At 42.0% G+C, this 26,101-nt stretch overlaps 1 protein-coding gene and 1 long non-coding RNA gene across 2 annotated transcripts in view; both read left to right on the top strand.

Annotated features, from left to right (window-relative positions):
• Positions 1 to 6,305: 6,305 nt before the first annotated feature.
• Positions 6,306 to 26,101, top strand: part of LOC143656323 (uncharacterized) — a 38,572-nt gene continuing 18,776 nt past the window's right edge. Inside the window, exons 1-2 of the long non-coding RNA XR_013162457.1 lie at positions 6,306 to 6,543; positions 7,225 to 7,392. This is a non-coding gene — a long non-coding RNA (uncharacterized LOC143656323). The remainder of the gene's footprint in view (positions 6,544 to 7,224; positions 7,393 to 26,101) is intronic.
• On the top strand, positions 10,670 to 14,999 carry LOC143656322 (disintegrin and metalloproteinase domain-containing protein 29-like). Its single transcript, XM_077128344.1, has one exon. It carries the CDS (start codon positions 12,666 to 12,668, stop codon positions 14,925 to 14,927), a length of 2,262 nt encoding a protein of 753 aa, XP_076984459.1. The 5' UTR covers positions 10,670 to 12,665; the 3' UTR covers positions 14,928 to 14,999.

Raw genomic sequence — 26,101 nt, 5'->3', positions numbered from 1 at the left:
CACTTTCAATCAATCTGTGTCATTGGGTCTAATGTGTGTCTCTTGTAATCCAGACATAGAAGGGTTATATTCTTAATCTATTCTGATAATCTATATCTTTTAATTAATAAGTTTAGTCTTTTAGCATTCGAAGTTATTACTATAAAAATAGTTCTTGAATCTACCATCTTACCCTTTAGTTTTTATTTTTCAGGCTTATAATTCTTTCCCCACTGTCTCTCTCTATTCTTTTAATTACCCTTGCTGACACTCTTCGATGCTGTGCCCTCCTCCAGGTTTCTCTCTTCTGTCTTTTTTTTCTTCAGTTGACAGGACTTCCTTTAGTATTTCTTGCAGGCCAAGTTTCTTGTTGCTTAGTCCTCTCAGTCTTTGTCTTTGAAGATTTTAATCTCACCCTCAAATTTGAAGGACAACTTTGCTGGATGCCGAATTCTTGGCTGGAAATTTTTCTCATTCACAATCTTAAGTATGCCATACCACTATCTTCTTGCCCCCGTGGTGGATGTTGAATAGTCTGAAGCTAGTCTCATGTGGTTTCCTTTGTATGTAATAGATCTCTTTTCTTTTTCTTCTTTTAGGACTTTCTGCTTTGCTTCAACATTTGGAAGTCTGATTAGTCTGTGGCTTGAAGTAGGCCTATTTGAATATATTCTATTTGGGGTTCCTTGAGCCTCTTTGATTTCCGTATTTATGTCTTTTATAAGGGTTGAGAAGTTTTCTCTGATTATATCTTCAATTAATCTTTCCAGTCCTTAATTCTTCTAATCTTGTAGGACATCAAAGACTCTTGTATTTTTTGTGCCTTTTGTTGTTCACCATTTCCTTAGGTACAGTTCCATTCTTTCCATTTGTGCTGGTTTGAGATGATGTATGTACCCTAGAAAAGCCATGTTTTAATTCTAATCCCATTTTGTAAATGCGGCCATTTCTTCTAATCCCTATTCAGTATTGTATGTTTGAAACTGTCATTAGATCATCTCTCTGCAGATGTGATTTAGTCAAGAATGGTTGTTAAGATGGATTAGGTAGAAGCGTGTCTCCACCCATTTGGGTGGGTCTTGATTAGTTTCTGGAGTCCTATAAAAGAGGACACATTTTGGAGAATGAGAGGACTCAGAGAGAGATTCTAAGAGAGCAGAGAATGATGCAGCCACGAGAAGCAGAGTCCACAAGCCAGTGACCTTTGGAGATGAAAAAGAAAATGTCTACCAGGGAGCTTCATGAAACAAGAAGCCAGGAGAAGAAGCTAGCAGATGACACTGTGTTTGCCATGTGCCCTTCCACTTGAGAGAGAAACCCTGAACTTCATCAGTCTTCTTGAATCAAGGTATCTTTCCCTGGATGCCTTAGATTGGACATTTCTATATATTTGTTTTAATTGGGACATTTTCTCAACCTTAGAACTGTAAACTAGCAACTTATTAAATTCCCGCTTTTATAAACCATTCTGTTTCTGGTATGTTGATTCTGGCAGCTAGCAAATTAGAATACCTTCTTTTCTGCACTTGTTCTTTTTTGCCCTCTATTTCAATTATTCTGTCTTCTAGCCCATTTATTCTTCCTTCCACTTATTTGAATCTGCTATCATGTGTCTCTAGCATATTTCTAATTTGGTCTACTGAATTTTCATCTCTGTCAAATCTACTACTTTTCTACTTAATCTTTTGAATTTTTCTTTGTTTTTCTAGTGTCTTCTTGATATCTTTTATTTCTTTATAAGTATCCTTGAGTAGTTGCTCTATATTCTGTGGCCCCTCTGGTGTTTTGATTTGGTCATTTAGCTGTGCCATTTCTGTCTGGATCTCCACTTGCTTTGTAATTTTATGCTGTGTTTGGGGCATTTGATTATAATAAGGTTATTTTGCAAGACAGTTTCCTTCACTCATCTGAAGTTTTGTATTTTCTTGGTGTTGCATTGAAGGTCCGCTTTTGCACTTGGTTAGTTAGTAATTCCCCACTAAACCAAGGCCCAGATCTCATGAGGTACAGTTCTGCTTGAAGGTCTGTTAAAAGTTAGGCTGGGGTGCACAGGTACTTCAGGGCCAGAATGCTACAGGCCCATAGACTCCCCCACTCTCCAAAAAAACACCTCAGAAACTGTAAGCCCTGAAGCCAGGAAACACCTGAAGTTGTTTTGGGAATGACTCAGGCTGGTGCCTACAGAAGAGAAAGAGAAAAAAAATAGAAATAAAATTAAAATTAAAAGTTAAAAATTAAAAACTTGGCAGATAAGGAGTTTGCCAGACTGCACTTATTGCTTCTTCCCAGCAGATGGTGCTCTGGAGCCACTCCCTCCCCTCAGGTCCACCTTTCCTGCAGTGATCAGCTGGACAAGATGGTGTGGATGGCAGGTGGGAGGTGCTCCTGGCACATGGAGGAGGGACAACCAGTCCCATTTGTGGTGGCAGGATGGCTGGTCCCAGTATATGGGATGGGGAAACACCTGGCAGGACAGCTGATCACAATAACCAGCATCTGGGTCTCAGCAGATCTGCCACTCACAGCTGCTGAAGGGACGACTATTTGTGGTGCCCAGTGGAGCAGCTGATCTCAGCACAGGGTGGGTGCAAATTTTCATGATTTTCTGTGGGCTCCCCACAGATGCTGCCAGCTGCAGAACTTCATGGGGAGGTCTTCACAGCTAGCTGCTGGGCAGGTTGGATTGGAGAGATGTTCCACTCCCTCAGATCTGCACTTCCCTGCGGGCCACTGCACACCCCTGGAAGGGTCCTCACCTGAAAGACTCATCCTGCTCTCCCCATCCCAATCTCCTTGCCTCTCTCTACTAGGACCTCCCCACCAAATGCTGAAGACCTTCTTTGATCAGTCCCCCTGGGATCACGACAATCCTGATTATTCTTTTCTGTCCCCCTTCTGTTTTTTTTCTGGGAGGGTGGGGCCTGGTCTGGGAATCGAACCCGGGTCTGTCTCCTTTCTTGTTGGGTGTGAATACAGCCTAGCTTACTCTTCCATCTTCCCGGAACTCCAGGCCCATTGCTTTCTAATAATGGGTCTGCGATGGTTTGAAACCATCTGTACTCCCCCCAAATCAGTTCTTAAAGCTACCATTCCTTTGGTTATAGGCCCATTGTAAATAGGATTTTTTGGTAAGTAGGCTCTTAAGTTAAGATGTGACCTACCTCATTCAGGGTCTGCCTTAATCCTCTTACTGGAATCTTTGAAAATGGGATGAATAGAGAGAAAGAAGGTCACAGAAGCAAGAAGTTGGAAACAACAAGACCACAAAGAGAAGGGGGAAACCAGCAGACACCACAATGTGCCTTCCCATGTGACAGAGGGGTCAGTTCAAGATCCCTAGTAGCTAGGCTTTGGGAAGAAGGTATCATCTCGATGGCTTGATTTGGACATTTTCACAGCATTAGAACTGTGAGTTTGTAAGCTAATAAATTCTGATTGCTAAAAGCCAGCCCATTTTATGGTCTGATTCCAGCAGTCTAATAAACCAGAACAGTGTTATTACATGCAACCGAGAAAATACAGTCTCTTCAACAATGGTGCTGGAAAAACTCCATGTCCCGTATGGAAAAGAGTGAATTTGGAGCACTGCATCATACCATATACAATAATTAACTCAAAATGGATAAATGACTTACCATATACAATAATTAACTCAAAATGGATAAATGACTTAAATATAAGAGGTAAAAATACTTGAAGGCATGCCGGTTTGAATTTATTGTGTACCCAGAAAAGCCATGTTTCAATCCTTATCCAATCTTGTGGGGCCAGACCTATTGTTTATGGTGGAAACTTTGACTGGATTTTTCCCATGGAGATGTACACACCCAGCTGTGGGTGTGACCTTTTAGTTAGATGGAGATGTGACTCCACACATTCAGGGTGGATCTTGATTAGTTTACTGGAATCATTTAAAAGCGGAAACATTTCGGAGATAGTTCAGAGTCAGCAGAGCCATTATGAGACCCAGACATTTGGAGATGCAGAAAGAAAATGCCCCTGGGGAAGCTGTTTGAAACCAGAAGCCAAAGAGCCCAGCAGGTGCCAGCCACGTGGCTTCCCAGCTGACAGGTGTTCTGGACCCAAGGGCCTTTCTTGAGTCAAGGTATCTTTCTCTGGATGCCTTAGCTTGGACATTTTTACAGCCTTAGAATTGTAAACTTGCAACTTAATAAATTCCCTTTTAAAACCAACCCATTACTGGTATATTGCATACCAGCAACTTTAGCAAACCAAAACAGACTGTTAGATAGGAACAAATCCTTGTGACCTGGGATTTGCTAGTGGTTTACTAGCTATCTTATGTTAACTGAATGATCAATTACCCTACTGGATTTTGTCAGTTTTCAAGGGCTACGCTAGACCCTTGTTTGCACATTCGCTGTTAACCAAAACCACAACATAGCCAATGAATATGTACCAACTTCATTATCTCCACCTCTCTTTGTTTAAGCCTGCTCTTTAGACTCACATATAGATTTAAACCTGTCTCCTTACTCAGCTGTCTTGTAATAAAGCTCTTTCCTTTTCCAAACCCTGGTGTCACTACATTGACGTCTACATGCATTAGGCAGCGAGCTGTTGCTCAAAAACATCTGGAGTTTTTGCCCCATAGGAAATGGAAGATAACTGATGTTATTATTGTTTAAAGCCACGAGGGTCTGTGGTTGTTTGTTATGCAGCAGAATGTATCTAATTACTGCAGTTTATATTCTAAGATCAAGTGTAGTTGAATCAAATGAGAATATTCCTTGTAATTTCATGCCAACTGAAGGCTAGGTATTTCAACTTAATTATATTAGTTTAAATCTATGCACACATGCAATAGGAATTTCTATAATGACTTACTAAATTTCCTGAAATTGAAATGAATCCTATATTAAGATCATATTGACCTTCAAAGAATCATATTTATTTATTTCCAAAAACAGTATCTATTTCTCTATTTCCATTCTCTGTACTTTGGAATTGAGTCACCAAATCCAGTGCACACTCAAGGGAAAAGTAGCTAAGCTCCAACTTCTTGGGGCAAGTGGGGGATGTGGTAATCTACATATATTACATGTAACTTTTCTAAGGAAATTCATACCTGTTCCCAATTTATCCATTTATTCCCTAATTTCTTGAGCATGGTGTGGTTTTTTATATTTATTTTCAATTTGTGTGTCTGTGTTAATGTGTGAGTGTGAACATGTGCTGAGAACTTCCTTACTTTCTGGTACCTCAGGATGCGGGAGGATGACCTTGTCTTTTGCTGTCCTCAGTCCTTCAATCCTCTCTTCTTCCTCCCACACTGACCACGAACTGTCCCTTGGGAGTGGCAGTCATGGCTCGATGCAAACTCTGAGCGGCCGACATTTATTTCAATGTTAATTTTTCCCTGACACTAAACAAATGGGCTGTAATCGAGGGGCAAGCATAAGATAACGTAAGATAACAAAGGAAAGTAGATGTACTAAAATAGCAACAGCAGTTATATGTAAAAAAAAATGAGCTAAAATAACAACTAGAGTTAGAAGTGAAACCATTGTAGTTCGGGGTTACACAGATTCCTAGCTAAGCAGTTTTTGTCTCAGGATCTTTCAGAGTCTGTAGTCGAGATGCTGGGCAGAGACATGTAATGGCCGGACTGTGGCTGCAGGTGCCTCTTCCAGTGGAGTAGGTGCTGGGCTGGGCCCACAGTCACCACAGGTTGTGACCATGCTGGTTGTTGGGCAGTACAGGCTCCACGTGCTTCCTGCCCCACCCCCGCCAAAGGCAGTGAGTTTGTCTTTACTCCTCCCCTGAAATGAAGAATATTTTTCTGGGTTCTGGTGAGCCTGGGAGCTTCTTGTCCTTTCCTCATAGACTAAGTCTCTGGATCCAGATTGCTGAAGGTGTGCATGTGGGGTATGGCCCCTGCTGTCACCGTGCATCTGTACACCACTGGGATGACCTGCCCAGTAGGTGGGGCCCCTTAGGGTGTCCTGCCCTGTCCTACCTCTTCCCTCCAATCTCCCAGTGAGAACCCCCAAAGAGAGCTTATGAACACCCTGTCACTGCTCACCCGGGAATAACAAACTCTGCTGCAAGTCTACAAAGGCATTTATTTGTGGTCTGTCATTGACCAGGCTCCTGCCACCAGGTACACCTCCCAGCAATGCCTGAAACCCTTGCTCAGGTCTGAACTGCCATGTGGTGCATCTCTGATCCTGAAAATCCCTTGTGCACGTTTAAAGGGAGAGTCCTGCGGTTCAGGAACAGAGTACATCCCAAGGTCAGGCAGAGAGGAGTATCTGGTAGATGGTTTGTGGAGCAGGAGAAGGCCAGGACGCCTCCTGCCCCAACCGCCCTTCTCAGGGGTTGGCCTCCGGGTGCCGGTCCTAAGAGCCGTTGCCAGGCTCGTGTCTGGGCTCCACTACTCTCCCCTCCCCGGATCTCCTGCACAGCGATGGCTCCGCGGAAGTGTCTAGCCGTCACCCTATCCGCGGGGAAAGTCAGGGTGAGCTGCGGAAGCCATCGCTGAAAAAGTCAACCCAGGAAATGAAAGGGAACACGGCAGAGCAGGACAGGCAGCGCAGAATGGTACAGCCATTTGAAATATCATATTCTGCTTGCAACGTAAAAGGGAATATTCGTATTTGACATAAAACGGAATTTTTACTTGAGACCAAAACCCATTAGTGAATTTTCCCTCCTACCGCAAACAACTAGAATATTTGGGAAAATGCGTGAAAGTCTGTTTCAGACCTTGGGCCCAGCAGAGGGCCTCAGTGAGTCCTCAGCTGAGAACAAGTCCGCATGTGCACAGGAGGCAACTGCCAAGTTCCAGCAAAGAACAGCAAAGGGATCACAGAGAGCGATGCTTGGGGCTCAGGCAGTGATGGGAGTAGCTTCTGCTCCCACCAGCTGCTGTAAAGGGATGATAATAATAATAATAGCAAAATCACATAACTGATGGAGGATCATACAGAGGCCTCAGCAGCCTTAACGCATTATTGGTACAGAAAGATCCCTTGACTAAGTGCTGATCCCGCTGCACCAAACAGAGCTTAAAAACTCAAGGAGGGCGGGCCAGGGTGGCACAGTGGCAGAATTCTTGTCTGCCATTCTGGAGACCCGGGTTCCCTTCCTGGAGCCTGCCCATGCCAAAGCAAAGCAAAACAAACTCAGGGGAGGGATGTCACCTGTAACTGGATGAGTTTGGTCCCTACATTGAAAGCAGTCCTTGCATCCTGAAGGGAGTTCCTTAATGCCGTTCTCCAGACTCGCCTTTGGTGCTGAGCTCTTCACTGTGTCCTCAGCCTGAGATCCATTTTGGATGTCTGCAGCATGGAGTCTTCCTAGGACACTGCAAGAAAGTGGCTCTCTGTGCCTCTGCAGTGATGCTTCCTGCTGTCCCGTGGGATAGTGATGCACTTAGCTGCATAACAGGTAGGAAAGTCATCTGACAAGTGTCCCCCATGTTTCCCCACACCCCACGTGGTGGGAGTCTTGTCTCTGGGCAGCGAGTGGGCACACCGGAGGGCCTCGATTCTCCTGAAGAGTAAAGGAACTCAGCCTTCTAGAAGGGAAGAGCTAGATGAAATGGGTGAGAGACACCCATAGTGTCCCGTGGGTGTTTATGGCATATATGAGCATGGGAATACTGTACTGTGTTTGAAATTTGGACACACGAGGGCACTGCTTAAAAATGATGGAGTGGATGGTCTCTGGGGATTAGATGTTGTTAAGAAAAGAGAGGAAACTTCAGCCTGGAAGCCCTTTCCTCTCTGGCCTCCCTCTGTACATGCACTGGGGATGTTCCCTGTACTTGGCAAGTCCCGAAAGCCCCCTGCAGCCCAGCACTGTCCTGCAAGGGAGGTTTATGTCTGGGTGCAAATGGCTTCCCCTCATTGTGTGTCTCTCGAACAGTAATACACGGCTGTGTCCTGGTCAGTTACGGACTTAGCTGCAGACCCATTCTTGCATGTGTCTCTGGAGATGGCAACTCCAGCTCGTGAGGGCTGTAGTTTAATCTCCGGCTACTGCTACTGTACCCGGTCCACTCCTGACTCTTTCCTGGAGCCAGGCGGGTCTAGCTGCAATAGGAACCCAGGAGTACAGTAAAAAGTTTTTAGTTTCACTGTTCTGTAGCTTCAGAATGGGAAGCATAGCCACACTTACACATGAGCACACATGCACACACACACTCTCCAGACATCAATAGCTGAAGTGCAGATAACCTGATTAGATTGTGAAAATAATTGAACAGATCCTTGAGAAAAGGAGATACACACCCTGGACAAGAAGGAAATGAAAATGTGTGCACTTTCGTTCATGGAGGAAATGTCAATTATCAAACATTGTGATATCACTTTACCCTCATTAAAATCACAAAAAGAAAAAATAGTTAACAACATAAAATGCCTATGAGCCAACGGAATGACTGGAAATCTCAGAGTGCAGGGGTTAGTGTAAAATTTTAAATCACTTTGACTTATTGTGTGTCTTTTTCTTGTAAATATAAACAAACACTTAACCCCATAATAAAAAATTCCATTGTTCTATATCTTCTTAATGGAAACCAAATATCTTGTTAACCAAAACCTTGCACAAGAAAATTTCAAACAGCTTCATTCACAATTTCTGTAAACTGGAAACAATAAGGAGAATGGATCAGCTAACTCTCTGTAGACAACGTAACATGACTAGGAAATAAAATATTACAGAATGCCTACTAAGATTGTTAAATGTGGTTGTGAAATATATATGAAGCAATCACATATTTGTTTTGGACATCATTGAGAGCGAATATACATAAATATGTATATTAGGAATATACATAAACATACAGAATGAACAGCTTTAAACGGCTTTATTGAAATCTAATTCAAATACCATAAAATCCACCTATTTACAAGTACAGTTCAGTACATATTACTATATTCAGAGTTGCATAACCAATACCACGATCTAATTCCAGAACATTTTCATAACCCCAAAAGACACTCTGAACATTTTTGTAAACCTTTTCCATTCATCTACTACCTGTTTACCTACTCCTGAAACCACTCATCTATATTTCTGTCTTTATGGACTTACCTACTCAGTGTTTCATAGAGATAGCCTTGTGCATGTTTAATTGTTTCAGCAGTAATTTTTGCTAAGTACGATTCACAATTGCCTTCCCCATTTGTCCAAAATCAGTTGACCATGAATTTAAGCATTTATTTCTTGACTCCCGATAATGTTTCATTGACCTATATGTTTGTCCTTTTGCTTGATTATGCTATTATCAAGCCTTCTCTTGATTACTACAGTTTTACAGTAAATTTTGAAATCTGAAATACATATCTCCTAACTTTGATCTTTTTCTGCATAGGTTTTCTAATCTGAATCATTTGCATTTCTATGTAAATTTAGAATCAGGTGATAAATACCTGCTTTCCAGATTTAACCAATGTGTTGGGACCATATAATTTTTTTAGAGTTTATAAAATCATTTTACTTGAGATCATTGTAGATTTGCATGCGTTTGTAAGACCACAGAAAGCTTATGTGCACTCTTTATTCAGTTGTCCCCAATATCTTGTAAAACTGCAGCACATATCACAGCCAGGATACTGGCATGGATACAACTGAGGTGCAGAACATTTCTATCCTGCAAGGATCCCTGATAATGCACGTTCATAGACACAGCCAGCCCCTCTCCTGACCTTCACTCTGGCAACCACCAACCTGTTCTTCATACATAAAATATTATCCTTCAAAATACTACATAAATGGATTCATAAATAGATTCACATAGCACTTTGGGATTGGATTTTTCACACAGCATAGCTCCCTGCAGATTCATTTAAATTTTTGTGTGTATGGACAGATTGTTCTTGTTTATTTCTTGTTGGTATCCCATGATACAGATGCGCATACCAGTTTGTTTAAATATTTGCCAACAGAAGCTCATCTAGGTTGTTTCTATTCTTTGCTATTATAAATAAAGCTTTGCTGAACATCCATATGGGACTTTAAGTGAAAAAAATTTCCAGCACTGAATTTGCTTGGTTGTATGGTATTTGCATGTTTAGTTTAAAAAGGAGCACTCAGACTGTTCTTGCAGGTGGCTATTCCACCTTCCATTATGTTGACATTGTATAAGTGATTCAGTTTTTTTGTATCTTTGCCAGCAATTCATGTTGTCAATTTTTTTATTTGTTGTAATTATGAAATATATGTGTAGTTATATTTTGCGTCATGATTTGTATTTTCCTAGTGGCTAATGATGTGGAACATCTTTTCATGTTATTTACCATCTGTATATTCATTTCAGTGGAACATCTGTCTATGCCTTTTGCCCATTTTCTAATTGTATTATTGTTTTTTAACTACTGTGTTTTGAGAGTTCATTGTATATTCTAGATATTACTCCTGTGTCAAATATAGGAGGGCAAATATTTTCTGTCTGTGTATGTCTTCCCTTTTTGTCCTATTAACAAAGTTTTTGGAGACTTTAAAAAATATATGATGAGGTCCATTTGGTCAGTCTTTCTTTGTGTGTATTAGGCTTGTGGTGATAATTCTAATAATGATTTTCATAATCTTTGGTACTAAAGATGTTCTCCTTTGCATTTTTTGAAACGATTTCTCCTCATCATTTGACAGCCTATCATCCATTTGGAGGTTTAGACTGAGGTTCATTTATGTTGCCTATGTTGTCTAAATTCTCTCCACCCATTTTTTGACAAGGCTGTTCATCTTCAAATAAATTGTTTCTTCACTTCTGCAAAAAGTCTCCACTCCAAGATTCAAAGCCAAGCAGGACCTTGTTCAGAGTGAAGGGGTGATAGAACAGGCATGAATGGCCTGAGAAGACAGTCTCATGTCTTCTTGGCCTCTTCTCTCTATGCTTTCTTTGAGGACTAAGGGGTTGAGACCAGGTCATGGAAGGGGCCAGTGTAGAGTTGACCATTCACTTGATTTACTTCTAGGCTGTCTGGGTCTACTTTCCGTCAGTAAATGCAGATCTGATGGGAAAGCAATTGTTCACTACTTTACAGTCAGATTCCCATAGATTTTGGGAAAATTTACAGTTATGATGTATCAATGACTGGTATTTTCCCAGTGAAGTATGAAACAAGCCACCTACATATCCTAGACCTGGGCTGTGTTGGAAGCCATCGCGTTATTCTTTTGGTGACATTTACTGCATGTCTGCAAAGTAAAATTAACAAGGTTTATAAAATGCATTTAGCTTGTTTGGTGGTTTGGAGCTATGTACTCCAGACAAACGTAATTTTGCCCTTAGTACCCTGTGAAAGTGAACTCATTGTAAGACCATTTGATGAGGTTTTTCAGATAAGGTGTGCAGCCCACCTCAATCAGGATGGGTCCTAACCCTGTTACAGGACTCATTTATAAGCAAAATGAAAATTAGACAAGCGGAAAGAAAGCCATGGAAAGCAAGAAGCTGAAGTCAATGGAACCCAGAAATGTACAGAGAGGCTAGGAGAGACTAACAATACATTGCCATGTGACAGAAGAGCCCAGGAGCAAGGACCACTGGCAGTCAACCCTAGAACACCAGATTTGGAAAAACAGCATCATCTTGATGTTGCTTTGATTTGGATTTTTCCTAGCCTCAATAATGTGAGCTAAAAAGTTACAATTGTTTAAGCACACCCATTGCATGGTATTTGCATGAGCAGACATTGATTTATGCTTGGTAGCATATTTTCTCATGAAAGAATGAAGGAGAATATAAAAAGGAGAAATTTAGGCTTGAATAATAGTTAAAGAACAATTCAAGAACCTGTAACAAGGAGATCCAACAATATGGAATCCCAAATGATGGAAGTTCACTGTTCCTTCATCTAGCACATCAGCGGTAGGTGGGCAAGAGGCAGTGAGTTTGTTTCTAAATATGGTATTATCCTGCGAAGTTCCTGTTTCTCCCTTGGACTGCTGTTGCTCCTGTGAAGTCTCTGGGTACAAACTGTCTCCTGTTCTGAGTGATTTTTCACTTTCAGGGTGACTTTTCTCTCATTGTGTCGAGATTATTTGGATTCTGGGGAGTGCACAAGATTCAGCACGGGTGAGTTTCTTGAGCAGTAGAAAGACCCAACTGGCAACTACCATAAAAGGAAACAGATTAATCTATCTTTGGCTGTGAGGACTTTTGGTACCTCTGCAATTTGAAGCTCCTTCATAGGGAAGGGAAGTAATTACTGTCATGAAGTGGAAGCTGGACCAGCTCGAGGCCAAAACAAGACTCTAAGGCGGTAAAACCAATGAGTTTGTCTGGCTTACTTCTAGATTTCTGTATGGAGCTGTGCTCATGAGCTTGGTCATAGAAATCCCTATTTTCTGACCCCTATGAAACCATGAAAGTGCCAGTGCTCTCCATGAAGTTTCCTTCCTGAAGTTGCTTGGAAATTCTGAGGGTGCCTAGCTAAAAATGCACCAGCTAACCTCACTCTTTCCCTTTAAATTTGGCAGTGAGAGACCTGACTCTCTTTCCTAGCACACCCAACTCCAGGGATTAATCTCCAGGTCCACCCACTGCCACACCCAGTGGTTGTGACCTAACACCCTCAGGTAACCAGGTGATTCACTCAGGCCTGGAGGCCTAGAGTCCAGAGGCAGCTCCCTGTTGCCTGTCAGGACCTCCCCAGGCGACATGAGTCCTCAGCAGATGGTTCAGACCTGGCTTCACTGAGTATATTCCCTTTATGTATTCTCTTTGGACAGATATCACTGAACGGGGTATGAAGCTGGCAGAGGGCCAGGGAACCCTCAGTGGAGGTCCCTTCTTGCTGCTTGGGCTCTGGGCACTCCTAGGTCCAGTCCAGTGTTCTCAAGGCCGTCCCTTGTGGCGCTATATCTCCTCCGAGGTCGTGATTCCCAGGAAGCAGATGTACCAGGGGAAAGATATTCAGGTGCCAGGCTGGGTGTCTTACAGCCTAAAATTTGGTGGCCAGAGACACGTCATCCACATGAGACTCAAGAAACTGTTCAGGCTCACACGTCTGCCAGTGTTGTCCCAGGATGACCAAGGAGCCATCCAGATGGACTATCCCTTTATCCCAAGAGACTGTCACTACTTTGGCTTCCTGGAGGACATTCCTTATTCCCTGGTTACTGTTGACACGTGCTATGGGGGTATCAAAGGTATTTTGAAGTTGGATGACTTTTCCTATGAAATCAAACCTCTTAAGGATTCCCACAGATTTGAACACATCATTTCTCAGATTGAGGCAGAGAAAAATGCAACAGAGCCTGCATATACACTAGGATACAAAGAGGATACCGATCCCTTGTTCTCTGCAGCCAACATTGGTGCAGCCCCAAGGATCCCTAGTAGGTATTTTGCATCCCATCCATTCGGTATAAAAGGCCTTCCTCAATGTTCCCTTTCAATGTATCGTGGATTCAACAATTTTACAGCAAGCGTCCAATATATGATTGCTCTTACTAGTCTAATTGACTCCTTTATGTGGGGTCTTCATGGGAGGTATTTTATGCATGGTTTGATCATATATAATCAAAAGGATCCAGCCCCTCTAAACACTGTTCAAGTTCCAGGAAGTCCATTTCATGCGTATTTTTCTAAAAACATTTTTCAAACAATTAATCCCCAATCATCTTTCTTGGTGAATAAAAATGGACCTCAGGACCATCAGTTCACTGCATCCTCTTCAAGTATATGCACAGAAAACAGTCTAGTAGTAGTTGGTGAGCAAGGCAGACATTATTTATTGTTATCTACGATTACCACACAGCATGTTACACGGACTATTGGGGTTAAGTATGATGACCCTCAATGTGTTTGCCAGCGGAGGACCAAATGCATTATGACCAGAAATCCTGGGTTTGCAGATGCATTCAGCAACTGTAGCTTGTCAGATATTGGAGACCTATTACGTAGAGGAAGCTATTGCTTATATAAAATGCCTGGGCCGTTTCTCAATGCAACAGTAACCGAGTTTCGTTGTGGAAATGGAATAGTGGAGTCAACGGAGCAATGTGACTGTGGCTCTCTCAAGCAGTGTTATAATAACCCATGTTGTAACAATGACTGCAAACTGACGGTTGGAAGCACTTGTGATATGGGAGGCTGCTGTACAAACTGTACGTACTCCCCAACTGGGACACTCTGTAGACCTGTCATCAATATATGTGATCTTCCAGAGTACTGCCCTGGGAACACATTCAGATGTCCTGCAAACTTTTATATGCAAGATGGAACCCCATGCACTGAGGAGGGCTACTGCTACAGAGGTAATTGCACTGACCGCAACCTCCACTGCAAAGAAATTTTTGGTAGGACGGCTAAGAATGCTCCAGATGTTTGCTATAGGATAAATACTAAAGCAAACCGATTTGGACATTGTAGGAGAAAACCAGAAGAGCCAACATTTTTGGCATGTGCAGATAAAGATGTTAAGTGTGGAAGGTTACAGTGCATCAATGTCACTCATCTTCCGCAGTTGCAGGAGCATGTTTCCTTCCATCAATCTATTATCTCAGGGGTCATGTGTTTCGGATTGGATGAACACCGTGCGACAGAAACAACTGACGTTGGACTTGTGAGAAATGGTACCCCCTGTGCCAGGGGAGTGTTCTGTAATAATACCTATTGCAGTGCAATTATGTCTGCAATGAATTACGACTGTATCCCTCAGAAGTGCGCTTTTAGAGGAGTTTGCAACAATCAAAGAAACTGTCATTGCCACCTAGGCTGGGATCCTCCACGATGTCTAAGAAAAGGTGCTGGAGGGAGTGTAGACAGTGGCTCCCCTCCACGGAGAGTGAGGTCCGTCACACAAAGTAAAGAAGTAGTGACGTATTTGAGAGTGGTCTATGGGCGCATCTATGCTTTGATATTTGCATTCCTCATTGGGCTGGCCACAAATGTGCGACGTGTCAAAGTTGAAGTCAAAGAAGAGGAAGAAGTGCTACAGGAGGAAATGGAGGATGAAGATGAGGCATAGAACAAAACATGAGTCACCCCCCTCCCCGATTTCTGTAAAATACGGCACATAGCCAGAAGGAAGATCTTTGGGGGAATGAAAAAATTAAATCAAGATTTATAGATTCAAGAAATACACGGATCCTACCACAAATCATGTGTGGTACCTAGAAGCATCGACCATTTTGAAATCAGTACTCTTTGAGAGACCCGTGACAATCACTCTGAAATAAATATTTAAAAATCAAATGCGGATGTGGTTTATATATTTTTGTAAGGCATTAGAAACCCAAAGTGAGCTGAATGACAGAAAAGACCTGAGTCAGCATCTGGGTCAGACCTGAGCTCTCTGGGTCCAGATGAATGGGAGTGGGCCTCCTATAGTCGCACACCGAAGACGTTTCTCCGAAACGGCATTCTTGAGCATGGATGTTCTCCTTATAATCCAGGTAATCTGTGCTTCTCTAGACCCAAGGTGGGTATAGGGCATTTGGGGGCTACCCCTAATCCCCACTACCTTCTGCTCCCTGCAATGGAAGGGATGGGGTCCAAATCCCCACCCAGCATGGGCTGTGCTGACCTGGAGGACACAGGCCCCATGGGAGAGCCCAGGCTCCCAGGGGAGAATGTTACCTCAGTGGTATTCCCTGAGAAGATGAGGTAGACGCTCCTGACAATGGCTCTGGCATCAGTGGGTGCTGCACGGACATTAGTTCCTCCCTCTTTCTGGCCTTGTGTGTCAGTGAAGTGAGGTATGGCTGCTAGTCCAGTAAGTCAGGACAATAACAGAAACTGCATTTTCAAATGGTCAGGGCTTTGGGTGTGGAAAACCAGACCATATCCTATGAAAAATAAACTGCACTGAGGTTTTTAATGTAATTCAGGTACATCTTTGAGGATGGAAAGGATAAAAAATCCCTAGCATAACCTATGAAATTACAGCCATGATATCATCCTCAGAAAACCAGCTTTAGCCTGTAGTAATGCATATCTCCAGTTCTTTTCTAAAGGCATGCATAGTTAAACATCACTTCTCTCTTATTTACATTGTTCTGAAAATTCCTCAAGCATGATATCATACTTCAATGTTCTTTGAGGTCTACCATTTGATTTAATTTTACCTACTTCTGGGGAATTTCTCTCTCTCTCTCAATTTATGCCATTATTTTATAAGTGAATATAAGTGAGAAATGTTAGCATGAGATCAGATTAATTAAATGCTCACCACCATGTCCTATGAACTTTCAGAGTTCCAATCATTGTGTTTTATCCATTGTTTCCTTTCTCCCTCACCATATAATTCACACTAACAAAATCTCCTGAGACTCTCACATGGGAAGGGTGTTGGGTTGTCAGGGTTACGGAGGGCTAAGATGACAAAAAATGAATTCAATCTTAAAGGTGTGGTAGGTGGTCTGAGTATTGAAGTCAATGTTATTTAAACTTTAAGAATAATAAATTTATTCACTAACACATGTCTGTTATATTTCACATGTAAGACAAAATTCAATCAATCACAAAAGACAGAAAGAAAAGCATACGTAAATATTTCATTTGGGGGAACCAACTTTAATTCAAAAGCAAGTATCTTTCAAGATTAATCTATAGATTAATATAATTAAAGTTGATGTGCTCCCACATGTAGTGTTTTAAACCATCCACTTGATTTATCATTGATTTAGACAAGTAAGGATGCAACATAGAAAACAGGCATTGTCAGGAAAACAAGAATGAGAATTAGGAAAGAAATCTTTCCTTATGAAATGAAACATTGAAATGCCTCTCGATTTAAGGAACCCTCAAGCTCTTCTCATAACAACCTTGTGCAACCCAGAACTTCCAGGCCTAGGACACAATTACTGGCCTGTGCTCTCTTCCCATTGGGAAGAGAACCATTTGTGTATAGGATTTTAACATCTATAAACCTGTATCAGACTCCATCATGTTGAGTGCTAGCATATAATTGTGGAGACCTGTAAGTGGGCCTTCATGCTTTTATCTCCTGATTTATTGTAGACAACAGGGATCCAATCGCCCATTTCAATTCTCTATCCCTCAGTTAAGGTGTCAGTTAAGGTGTCCTTAACTGAAGTTGCCTCATCAAAAGATCCTATTTACAATGAATTTACACTCACAATGATGGATTAGATCTAAGACCATGTTTATCTGGGGTACAGACAATTCCAAACTGTGACACTCCACCCCGGAGAACCCAAAATGGCATTCTTTCCATGTGCAAATACATTCTTTCAACCATAATATCCCCAAAGCCTTAAGTCATTTCAGTAATAACAGTAAGTACAAAGTCTCATCAAAACTGGTTATGGGTTTGATCTTCCCTGTGGCACAATTTCCCTCTGTCTGTGGACCTTCAAAACCTTGAGAACAAGTTATCTGCTTCCGACATACAAAGAAGGGACAGGCATAAGACACACATTTCCTTTAGCAGACAGGAGAAATTGGGAGAAAAATGGGCCACTGGTTCATGAATTCTGAAACCCTGCAGGGCATATTCCACCAGATTTCAAGATCTGAAAGTGTCATCTAGGGAATGACGTTTTGTCCTCCAGGCCTGATGGAACATCAGCTCCATGGCCAAACTCTCTGCCATCCCAGGAAATATGCTCCAACCTCTCTGAAGCCTGGAGCAGCACTCTTCCTGAAAACAAGGATCGGTTGTTTTCAATTCCTTGTATATTTATTTGTATTTGGTAAAACCTGGGTGTGACACAGCCACTCTCCCCCAGCTATTCAACACCGTGTTCTGTTGGAATCTGACTTCATGCTTTGAAAGATTTGTTTTCAGATTTATAAGCTGTTTATTTTCACTGACATCTGATCATGTTATTCTATAAATGGTGAGATTCTAGGGCAGGAATTAAATGCTTCTTTTTTCCTTTTGGTTTTTTGCTTTAAAAGATTGTATCAGTTTTTTTAAAAACCTCCCGTATAGTGATTTAGTTAACTCGTTTTTCTCTAGAAAGGAAAGAGAGTTCTTAAGTCTGAAGTCAGTGTGAATTTTAAGCTAAGGATCTGGGGTAGACTGAATTATCTACCCTATCAAGCAACCACGTTCTCAGATATTTGCCAGCTTTCCTGTGGGTGTGAACCCATTAATAAATGGGACCCCTTGGATATGTGTTATCAAGAAAAGTGTGGACATACTTGGAAGTAGCATCTCCAAAGACCCTATTTAGGTGTGGCCCAACTGGGTCAGGACTCCACTATGTAGTGGAGTCTTACTACATAGGCAGAAGAAACTCAGGCACAGTGAGAGGAAACCACACAGGAGGAAACTAAGGGCATCATGTGATGAGACCTGCCACCAGCAGAATGTTACCTACCAGGGAGAAAGGTTGGCCTGCAGACATCTTGATTTGGGACTTCTGGACTCTAAAACCTTGAGCCAGTAAATATTCTTGTTGTTTAAGCCAGTCACAGTGTGGTATTTGTCATAGCAGCCTTAGTAAACCAAGACAGGCCTCAAGATGTGGGCCACACTGGGCTCTTATTTAGAGATTTTGGGCTAGAATTTGTCTCTGAAGAAGTTCAGGTAGTTGCCAGTGTTCAGTCCCTTGTACTGTTAAGTCTGACAGTTGATGTCCATATATTCTCTCTGCTTGTCAGGTGGGGCAATGCTCAACTCCTATATGTCAGACTTCTCTCTTTTGCCCACTGCAGCCTTGGATCTGCCATTTTGGATTCTGCATCTTCACCAGAACCTTCCTTCCTTTTTCCAGAAAAATATAATATTTGCAAGTAGCTGTTTTATCAATCTGCTCTTATCAGGAGAATTTGGGTCTCTGACCACCTTGCTTTATTGCCCACTCTCCTTGTCCTTTTTAGTCCTGGCTTCCAGAGTTTTTGCTGGTATAAAAATTCTGAAGAACATGAAGGGAATTCACTCTCTTATACAAATGCCGATATCAAAGATATTTTGTTGGTAATCTCCCTTTTATCTTTGGCTCCTGCTGAGATGGTTTAGGGACAAAACTCCTAAGTGTCCCAGAGGCTCTTGATTTGATTGTAGACCTCTGGGCAATAAATCTTCTGCTGTGGGTTGAATTGAGTCCTCCAAGAGGATAAGCTGAGGTACTAAACCCTGATACCTGAGAATATGACCTCAGTGGGAAATATGGTCTTTGCAGACTAATTAGTAAAGCTGAGGTCATACTGGATTATGGGTGGGCCCTAAATCCAATGGCTGGTAGCCTTATCAGGAGCAGAGTTTGGGATAAGTTAGACAGAACCCCAAGGAAGAAGGCCAAGTGAAGATGAAAGAAGACTTTAGAATGATGAATTTCCATAATTTTTGTCCCCATTGCTGGGGATAATCCAACGTATCCACTTGAGTCCTTGTCCTGGGGCCTCTCATACACACTCCATTCAGGACATGGTGAAGGATAATGAGAGACGTCATTGGACACCATCACCTCTTCCCTCTTCCTCACCATTGGCTGAAACTGGATCTACTGAATACCTACCAAAGCACCTGTGAGGATGAGGAGGAATGAATTTGTATCCCCCACCCCAGGATGCTCTAGGTCCCCTTTAGACCATGATAAATGGTTGGCTGCTTATGTGATAAAAAGGGCAACAGGAAAAATAGTTGCTTATGCCATTGTATGGTCAGACGCCACTATTCTGTGTGATGGCAGTGCAAAGAGCCATGGACACCTGTGCTCTTATTACTGGATTGGCTCAGAGGACTTGCATATTCACAAATAATAGGATTTAAATTTAAGTCTCTTCATGGGAATAACTCCCTAAATAATCAAATTTGAAGAATAGTTTTTGTTCCTTTCTGTCAAGTCAACCAAAATGTCCTTGATCAAAGCTTTATACCATGCAAATATGCAAAAAATGAAAATGTAATGTAGTTGGAATCTTTTCTTACAAAATATCAAAGCCCTTGTAAGCCTATAGTGATTAACACAAGTGGTGATGCTCAGAAATGGGACAAATAGTAGATCAAAAAGAACAGGGGGAGATCTGCACCCATCAGTAGGCTTGATACTGGGCAGTGTTGGCATGATACACCAGCTGAAAATGCAGTCACTCATCACTAAATCTGTGTGGCATGTGAAACACAGCACAGAAGTAAACATTTGAGCCCACTTCATACCCCATTGAAGTTGTTGTTTCTAAAATGATAAGGGCTTAAAATGAAAACAATCATGGTAAACATTTTGAAATACATCCAGGAGATGCACTTTGTTTTCTTTGAAATCAATCTGGGAGAGGATTTTGTGTTAAAGAAACACAAACATAACCCCTGACAGTTAAGCAAATGACATGGGGATACTCTTATTAATTTGACAATATTCAATTTAAAATTCACCAAGCATTGGATTATAACAATATTCCAAGGTCTTTTAGGTTTTAAAACTACAAGGGCTCAAAGTTTGCTTCAAGACCAAGGATGCTTAATGCTGTGTATTAAGAAAGATGAGAAATGCAGTCTTTCATTCAACTTAACAACACAGATGCTATTGCATACCCCCCACTGGGGCAGTTTTAAGGAACATTTGGGAAAAATGTTGATTTGCATGCATTGACAGGAAAATGGAGTGAAGAGATCTTGAGAACAACAGTTAAGAACAAACTACATGCCTTTGTTTATGCTGGAGAAATAGCAGAAAACAAATAATCGAATGGAAGCAGAAATTGGAATAAGTGTTTTCATCTTCACGTGACAATACCAGCATTTTGGTATGTTGATGTTTGTGGTAGTTCAGAAGGGGAAAATTTAATGGTGGGTGAGAGAAAGGAATATTTCCTGGAATGAGTCACTTTCACGTCTGAGTGGGGTTGAACTTAGAAGGAAAAGTGGACCTTTTACCTCCTAAGGGGATGCCCAGTGAAATATAACAACTGAGATTTGTCAGATGTCTTTTTTTGTTTCATGAATAGAGTAGGTGTATGTATGGGTTTTGAGAGGAAAACGACAGATGTAATGTATCTGTCTCAATAGGTCATGCTGGGCACTGCAATGGTGGCTCAGTGGCAGAATTCTTGCCTGCCATGCTGGAGACCTAGGTTTGATTCCTAGAGCCTGCCCATGTTTAAAAAAAAAAATAGGTCATGTCAAGCATTCATAAAATCAGCATGGCTTATCACTGTTGGTGCTGTACTCAATTACCTGGTTGAGGTAGTGTTTGCCAGATTTTTTCAAAATCCTTTCTCTACACTTCTGAATGAAAACAGTTATTTTCTTTTACTGAATAAGAAGTGGCATGTATGCAGAAAGAAGGAGAAAGTCCCAGAGCAAACCATTCACACAAGGAAGAGACAATTTTCAGATAGGGAAAGAAAATAAAAGAAAATTCTCTTCCTTATCTCCCCCAAAACTTGCATCCTGTTCCTGGGTGGATGGCATGCTCAGTGGTCTGTGTGGTGCTGCAGTGCCTCCCTGCCTCCCTCCCAAGGAGGTTTGTGTCTGGGCTCTCACTAGATTTCCCTCGCGGTGTTTCACACAGTAAGACACGGCTGTGTCCTGGAAGCCATGGAGTTCAGCTGCAGGGAGCAGGGTTACCACCAGCCCCTATCTGCCTGTTGGGCTCCAGACTCTTCTCCGGGACCTGACAGCTCCAGTATTAGCAGTAACCATTGGTTGTGATAGAGAAGCAAGAGACAGTGGAGATGAGGGGCAGGGTCTGCCAGGGCTTCACCAGGCCAGGCCACCAGGGCGAGGAAAAGCACAGTGAGTCACAACCAGACACAACAGCCCATGGTGTCATTTCTGAAACCTGGGGAACCACTACCAGAGGAAGAGATATGGCAGTCCCATGTTTTTTTCTCTCCTTGAGGTTCCTGTCTTTCTCAGAGACCCCACTCCAAGTGAGATATCAGAGAGAACTCCTCCTTTCTATCATGGTTTGAAGAGTGATTTGTAGGTGAGAGGACCTGTGAAGCAGGATAAGACGGGACAACCATAAGTCCCTGGTTTCCTATTCAGCTCTGAAAGAGTTAACAGACAACACAGACAAAGTCCCTTGTTTCTTACCTAGCTCCAAAGGAACTAATACAAATGCAAACTTCAGCTACAGACTTCCTGGGGTAAAACTTTTCCTAAAGCCCTGAAACCTCCCCAAACCATGGAAACCTCCCCAAACCACAAGAATGTGTAAAATTCTGGGCCCCGAACAAATTCTTCATTAATGCTAGGAAGCATAGGGTCATAAAGATTGTTAAGCATCTGCTCAAAGACAAATTTTAGGTAGGTAACAACAAACCACAAAATCTACTAGCTATCTCCTCCTACAACAAAGAAGTCACCTAGTATTCAAAGGTTACTATGGAAACCTACCACCAGTGAAATTTCCCTATAAGAGAAGCTAAACCACTCCACTCAGTGCGAGTCTCTCCTTTGGGATGTCCATGTTAACCTCCCTAACGTGTACTCTCTCTCCTTCTCTTAACAAACTTGACTACTTATTCCTATTGGCCCTCTCACCTTTACATTCTTTTAGTGTCAAGACTAACGAACCTGGATCAGGGCTCAGCTGGCACCATTGCCAACTTGGTACCAGCTACACCTGCAGCTGCAAAAAGGTGCAGAATAAGGACAGGACTTGAAGTTGACGGGGCATGCCCTTTAATGCAGTTTTGTCTACTGCTTCTCTGGCATGATGGGGAGCTGTGGATGGATCTAGGAGAAATGAATACGTTTGTGCACTGGCACTGATTTCCCTCAGTTTCTTGTAGGGAAGATATGTTAAGGTATGGGGCCTGAGTTCTAGATTGCTTTTGGAGTAAAATGCAAATACCGTGATCTGTGCTTCTTTTCCTTGGACACGTGGTAAGACACCAGGTACAGACAGACTTGCCTTGGGTTCTTCTTAGATGACAGAAATGAGAGGGACATCCCTACAGGTCTTTATATAGAGAGGGAGGGGCTCTATTGTGTGCAAGATGCTGCTGTCTTTCCCAGTGGTCTCAGGACCCCAATAAATAAAACTTTCCTATCCTTACAAGGACAACTGTGGTTAAAGAATCATGAACAACTTTCACAGTTACATAATGTAGGAGGCCAAGTTTCTGTTCTTGGTTTTGAATCCAAAATGACTTTTAAAGGTCAATATGTTTCTAAATTAGGACTCATTTCACAAAAAATTATTAACTATGATGGGATGTCCTATTGTACAAAGGAAAATATTTAAAGTAGTTTTTTTTTTAAAAACATATATAGGGCGGGCCATGGTGGCTCAGCAGGTAGATTTCTCACCTGCCTTGCCGGAGACCTGGGTTCAATTCCTGGTGCCTGCCCATGCAAAAACAAACAAGCAAAACATACTCATCATATATATATTCCTATTTGATTCTTCCAAATGTAGATGCATATTTTCAAATGGTACTAGTTGGATATAGACTGCAGTGTAGTAAATAGCCTCAAAACTTTATGACTTTAAGAAAAAAAAACATTTTTCTTTATCTTGCTTGTCCTATGGGGCAAGGATTCCAGATGTCTTATCTATATATTTTTGCCTCAGGATCTTTCAGAGGCTGCTGGGTAGAGGCATGTAATGGCTGGGCTGTGGCTGCAGATGCCTCTTCCAAGAAGAATCCTCACGGGACAGTGGAGTAGGTGCTGGGCTGGGCCCATGGTCACCACACCTTGTGCCCATGGTGGGTGTTGGGCATGAGGTCTCCTCCTGCCCCTCCTTGGGCCCAGCAGACTTCTGCCTCCTCTCAGTGCAAGACTCAGTACAGGCTCCATGTGCCTCCTGCCTCCCCTCCAAGGGAAGTGGTTTTGCCTCTACCCTTTCCCAGAAATGAAGAATATTTTCCTGGCCTGAGAGCTTCTTGTCCCTTCTGCACAGCTTAAGACTTTTGCTCTTGGTTAGAGATGTGACCAAGTGGGAGCTGTGACTTGTGCCTGTCTGGCGTACTTGATGCCATCCGAAGCTCTTTCCATGCGGGGAACTCTCTCGGGTCTCGTCCTCTGCCCTGCTCGTCCACAAATACCCAGAGAGCCTGTGATAAATTACTCATGAATGCTGTTCTGATTTCCACTCTTTGCCTATCAAAAATTGCTAAAATAGCCCTGATTTCTTCTCACTCTTGTCTACAGCACCCTCTTTTTTTGTGGGCTCACCTGCACCTCAGAGCCTTGGGCCACTGGTAACTGATAATAAAGGAATTGCATCAAATCCTGCTGACGCATGCCTGAGGGCAGAATCTTGCCTACATAGGATTAGACTGCTTAACAGCCTCTCTTGTGTCTATTTGGAAATTCCTGGCATGCATGTGTGTGTGTGTGTGTGTGCTGTGTGTGTTTGTGTAGCAGCAATAGTTATCATTTTTCCTTGGTTATGGTATCTAGAATTAACTTATTTAATGTGGACTCAAATCCATTTCATGGCAGAAAATTTAGCTTTGAGGGGAGAGATGCAAGCATCCAACATTCAGGGAAATGTGCACAGTTTTTTGATAATGAGAGATCACAGTAGAACAAAACACTATATTCATCCCTGACATAGTTCAGGAAGAGACCATAGTATTTCATGGTAGCATTTGGAAACAAGATTCTGAGCTACCTAATCCCATGTGATTGCCTGAGTTTCCTAGGTGGGATGGGTCTCCACCCAACATTTAAAGAGCAAGGAGAGTAGGATGGTTCTCCCATTGAAACAGTCAATGTTTCCTCATAACGTTTATATAAACTTCTGCAATATTCAGTCATTTTTAAAATTATTCAGGCTAATTAAACACTTTTCATTGCAATCTTGTTGCGATTATTCTTTTCCCACAGCAAAGGCCTACTTACCTCTTTCCCCAAACCAGGGCAGACTCTAGGTAAAAAGCAAGGACATCTAAATAAAGTAAGAATTTTAGTCATTAGTAATAATAATAGCATATCAATATTGGTTCATTAATTGTGACTAATGTATCTTGATTGCAATAGCTTCCCAGATATTCCTTACATTGATGACCCTGACAGTTTCTATGAGTTAGGCATATTGAAGATTGTCCCTCAACTGGGATTTTTCTGAGGCTTATTTTTGTGATTAGACTGGAATTATGGGGTTACTTTTAGATGGAAGAGCAGAGGGTAAGATGCCATTATCACCAGTTCATGTCAAGGGTACATGATGAGATCACATCATATCAGGGGAACATGCCATCGATATGCCTTATCATGGCTGATGGTGCTTTTGATCACCAGGCTGAGATAGTGATTGTCAGGTTTCTTCACTGTAAAACTGCTCTTTTCTTCCTTTCCTTTTATATTTCTTCTATTAATCTTGCAGTTTGAATAAATACTACACAATGACTGGTTGGCTTAGCAACAGGAATTTATCAGCTTACAGTTTCGGATTCTAGAAGACTTGCTTCTATCCAGCATCAGTCGCTTTCTGACAGGCCAGCAATCTTTGGTGTTCCTTGGCTTTCCTGTCATGTGCAGTATCCCCTCCGTTCTCTTCTGGCTTTCAGATGACATCCATCTTCTAGTGTCTCCACGTGGATTATGCATCAGAAGGTCCCTTGTGACAGCATTAAGGCTAAAACTCACTCAGCTTGACCACATCTCCAATCACTTATGTAGCAGCCATGCTCTCCATGAAATCTGGGGCACAGGCACCTTCATCTCTGGGTACTTGGGTGGCAGCACAGTTCCCTAACATGGGGGCACAAGGTCTTTCCCCTCTAAGTACAGGGGCACAAGGCCTACTTTCTCTAAAGGCAGGGATGGACATGCTCTTTCCACACATTTGGGTGAACCCGATTTGGGACTGAAGAAATCTAGTCAAGTTACTCTTGGGATTAAGTTATGTTGGTTACCTTGACAATTCAAATGTCTGATAGGTTTAGGGAAATATGAGTATTTTTAGATTTTCTGAATTTCACATTGATTTCAAGGAAAATCACTCTTGCACCACTCATGCAATGGTGAGTGAGAATGCCAATGGTTTTGTATTGAAACACTCATTTTTCAATCAATATTATTCATAGGGATAAATTTGAATAGGAATGCTTTGTGAAATTTGTATCATAAAATTTATTTGTTTTTGGGGGGGATGCAAGGGTAGTTCAGTGGTAGAATTCTTGTCTGCTATGTGGGAGACCCAGGTTCGATTCCCGGTCCATGCACTTCCCCAAAAACAAACAAACAAGCAAAACAAACAAGCAAAGATTAAACAAACAAAAATTCAACAAATGATGCTGCAGTAACAGGATGCTCACATGGAAATA

This window comes from Tamandua tetradactyla, chromosome 14 (genome assembly GCF_023851605.1).
Source record: "Tamandua tetradactyla isolate mTamTet1 chromosome 14, mTamTet1.pri, whole genome shotgun sequence".
In the NCBI taxonomy this organism is placed as follows: Eukaryota; Metazoa; Chordata; class Mammalia; order Pilosa; family Myrmecophagidae; genus Tamandua; species Tamandua tetradactyla.
This window is presented reverse-complemented; position numbering and strand designations above follow the sequence as displayed.

Coding starts and splice junctions, on each gene's coding strand:
- LOC143656322 (XM_077128344.1), top strand. CDS start 12,666: ATGTATTCTCTTTGGACAGATATCACTGAACGGGGTATGAAGCTGGCA.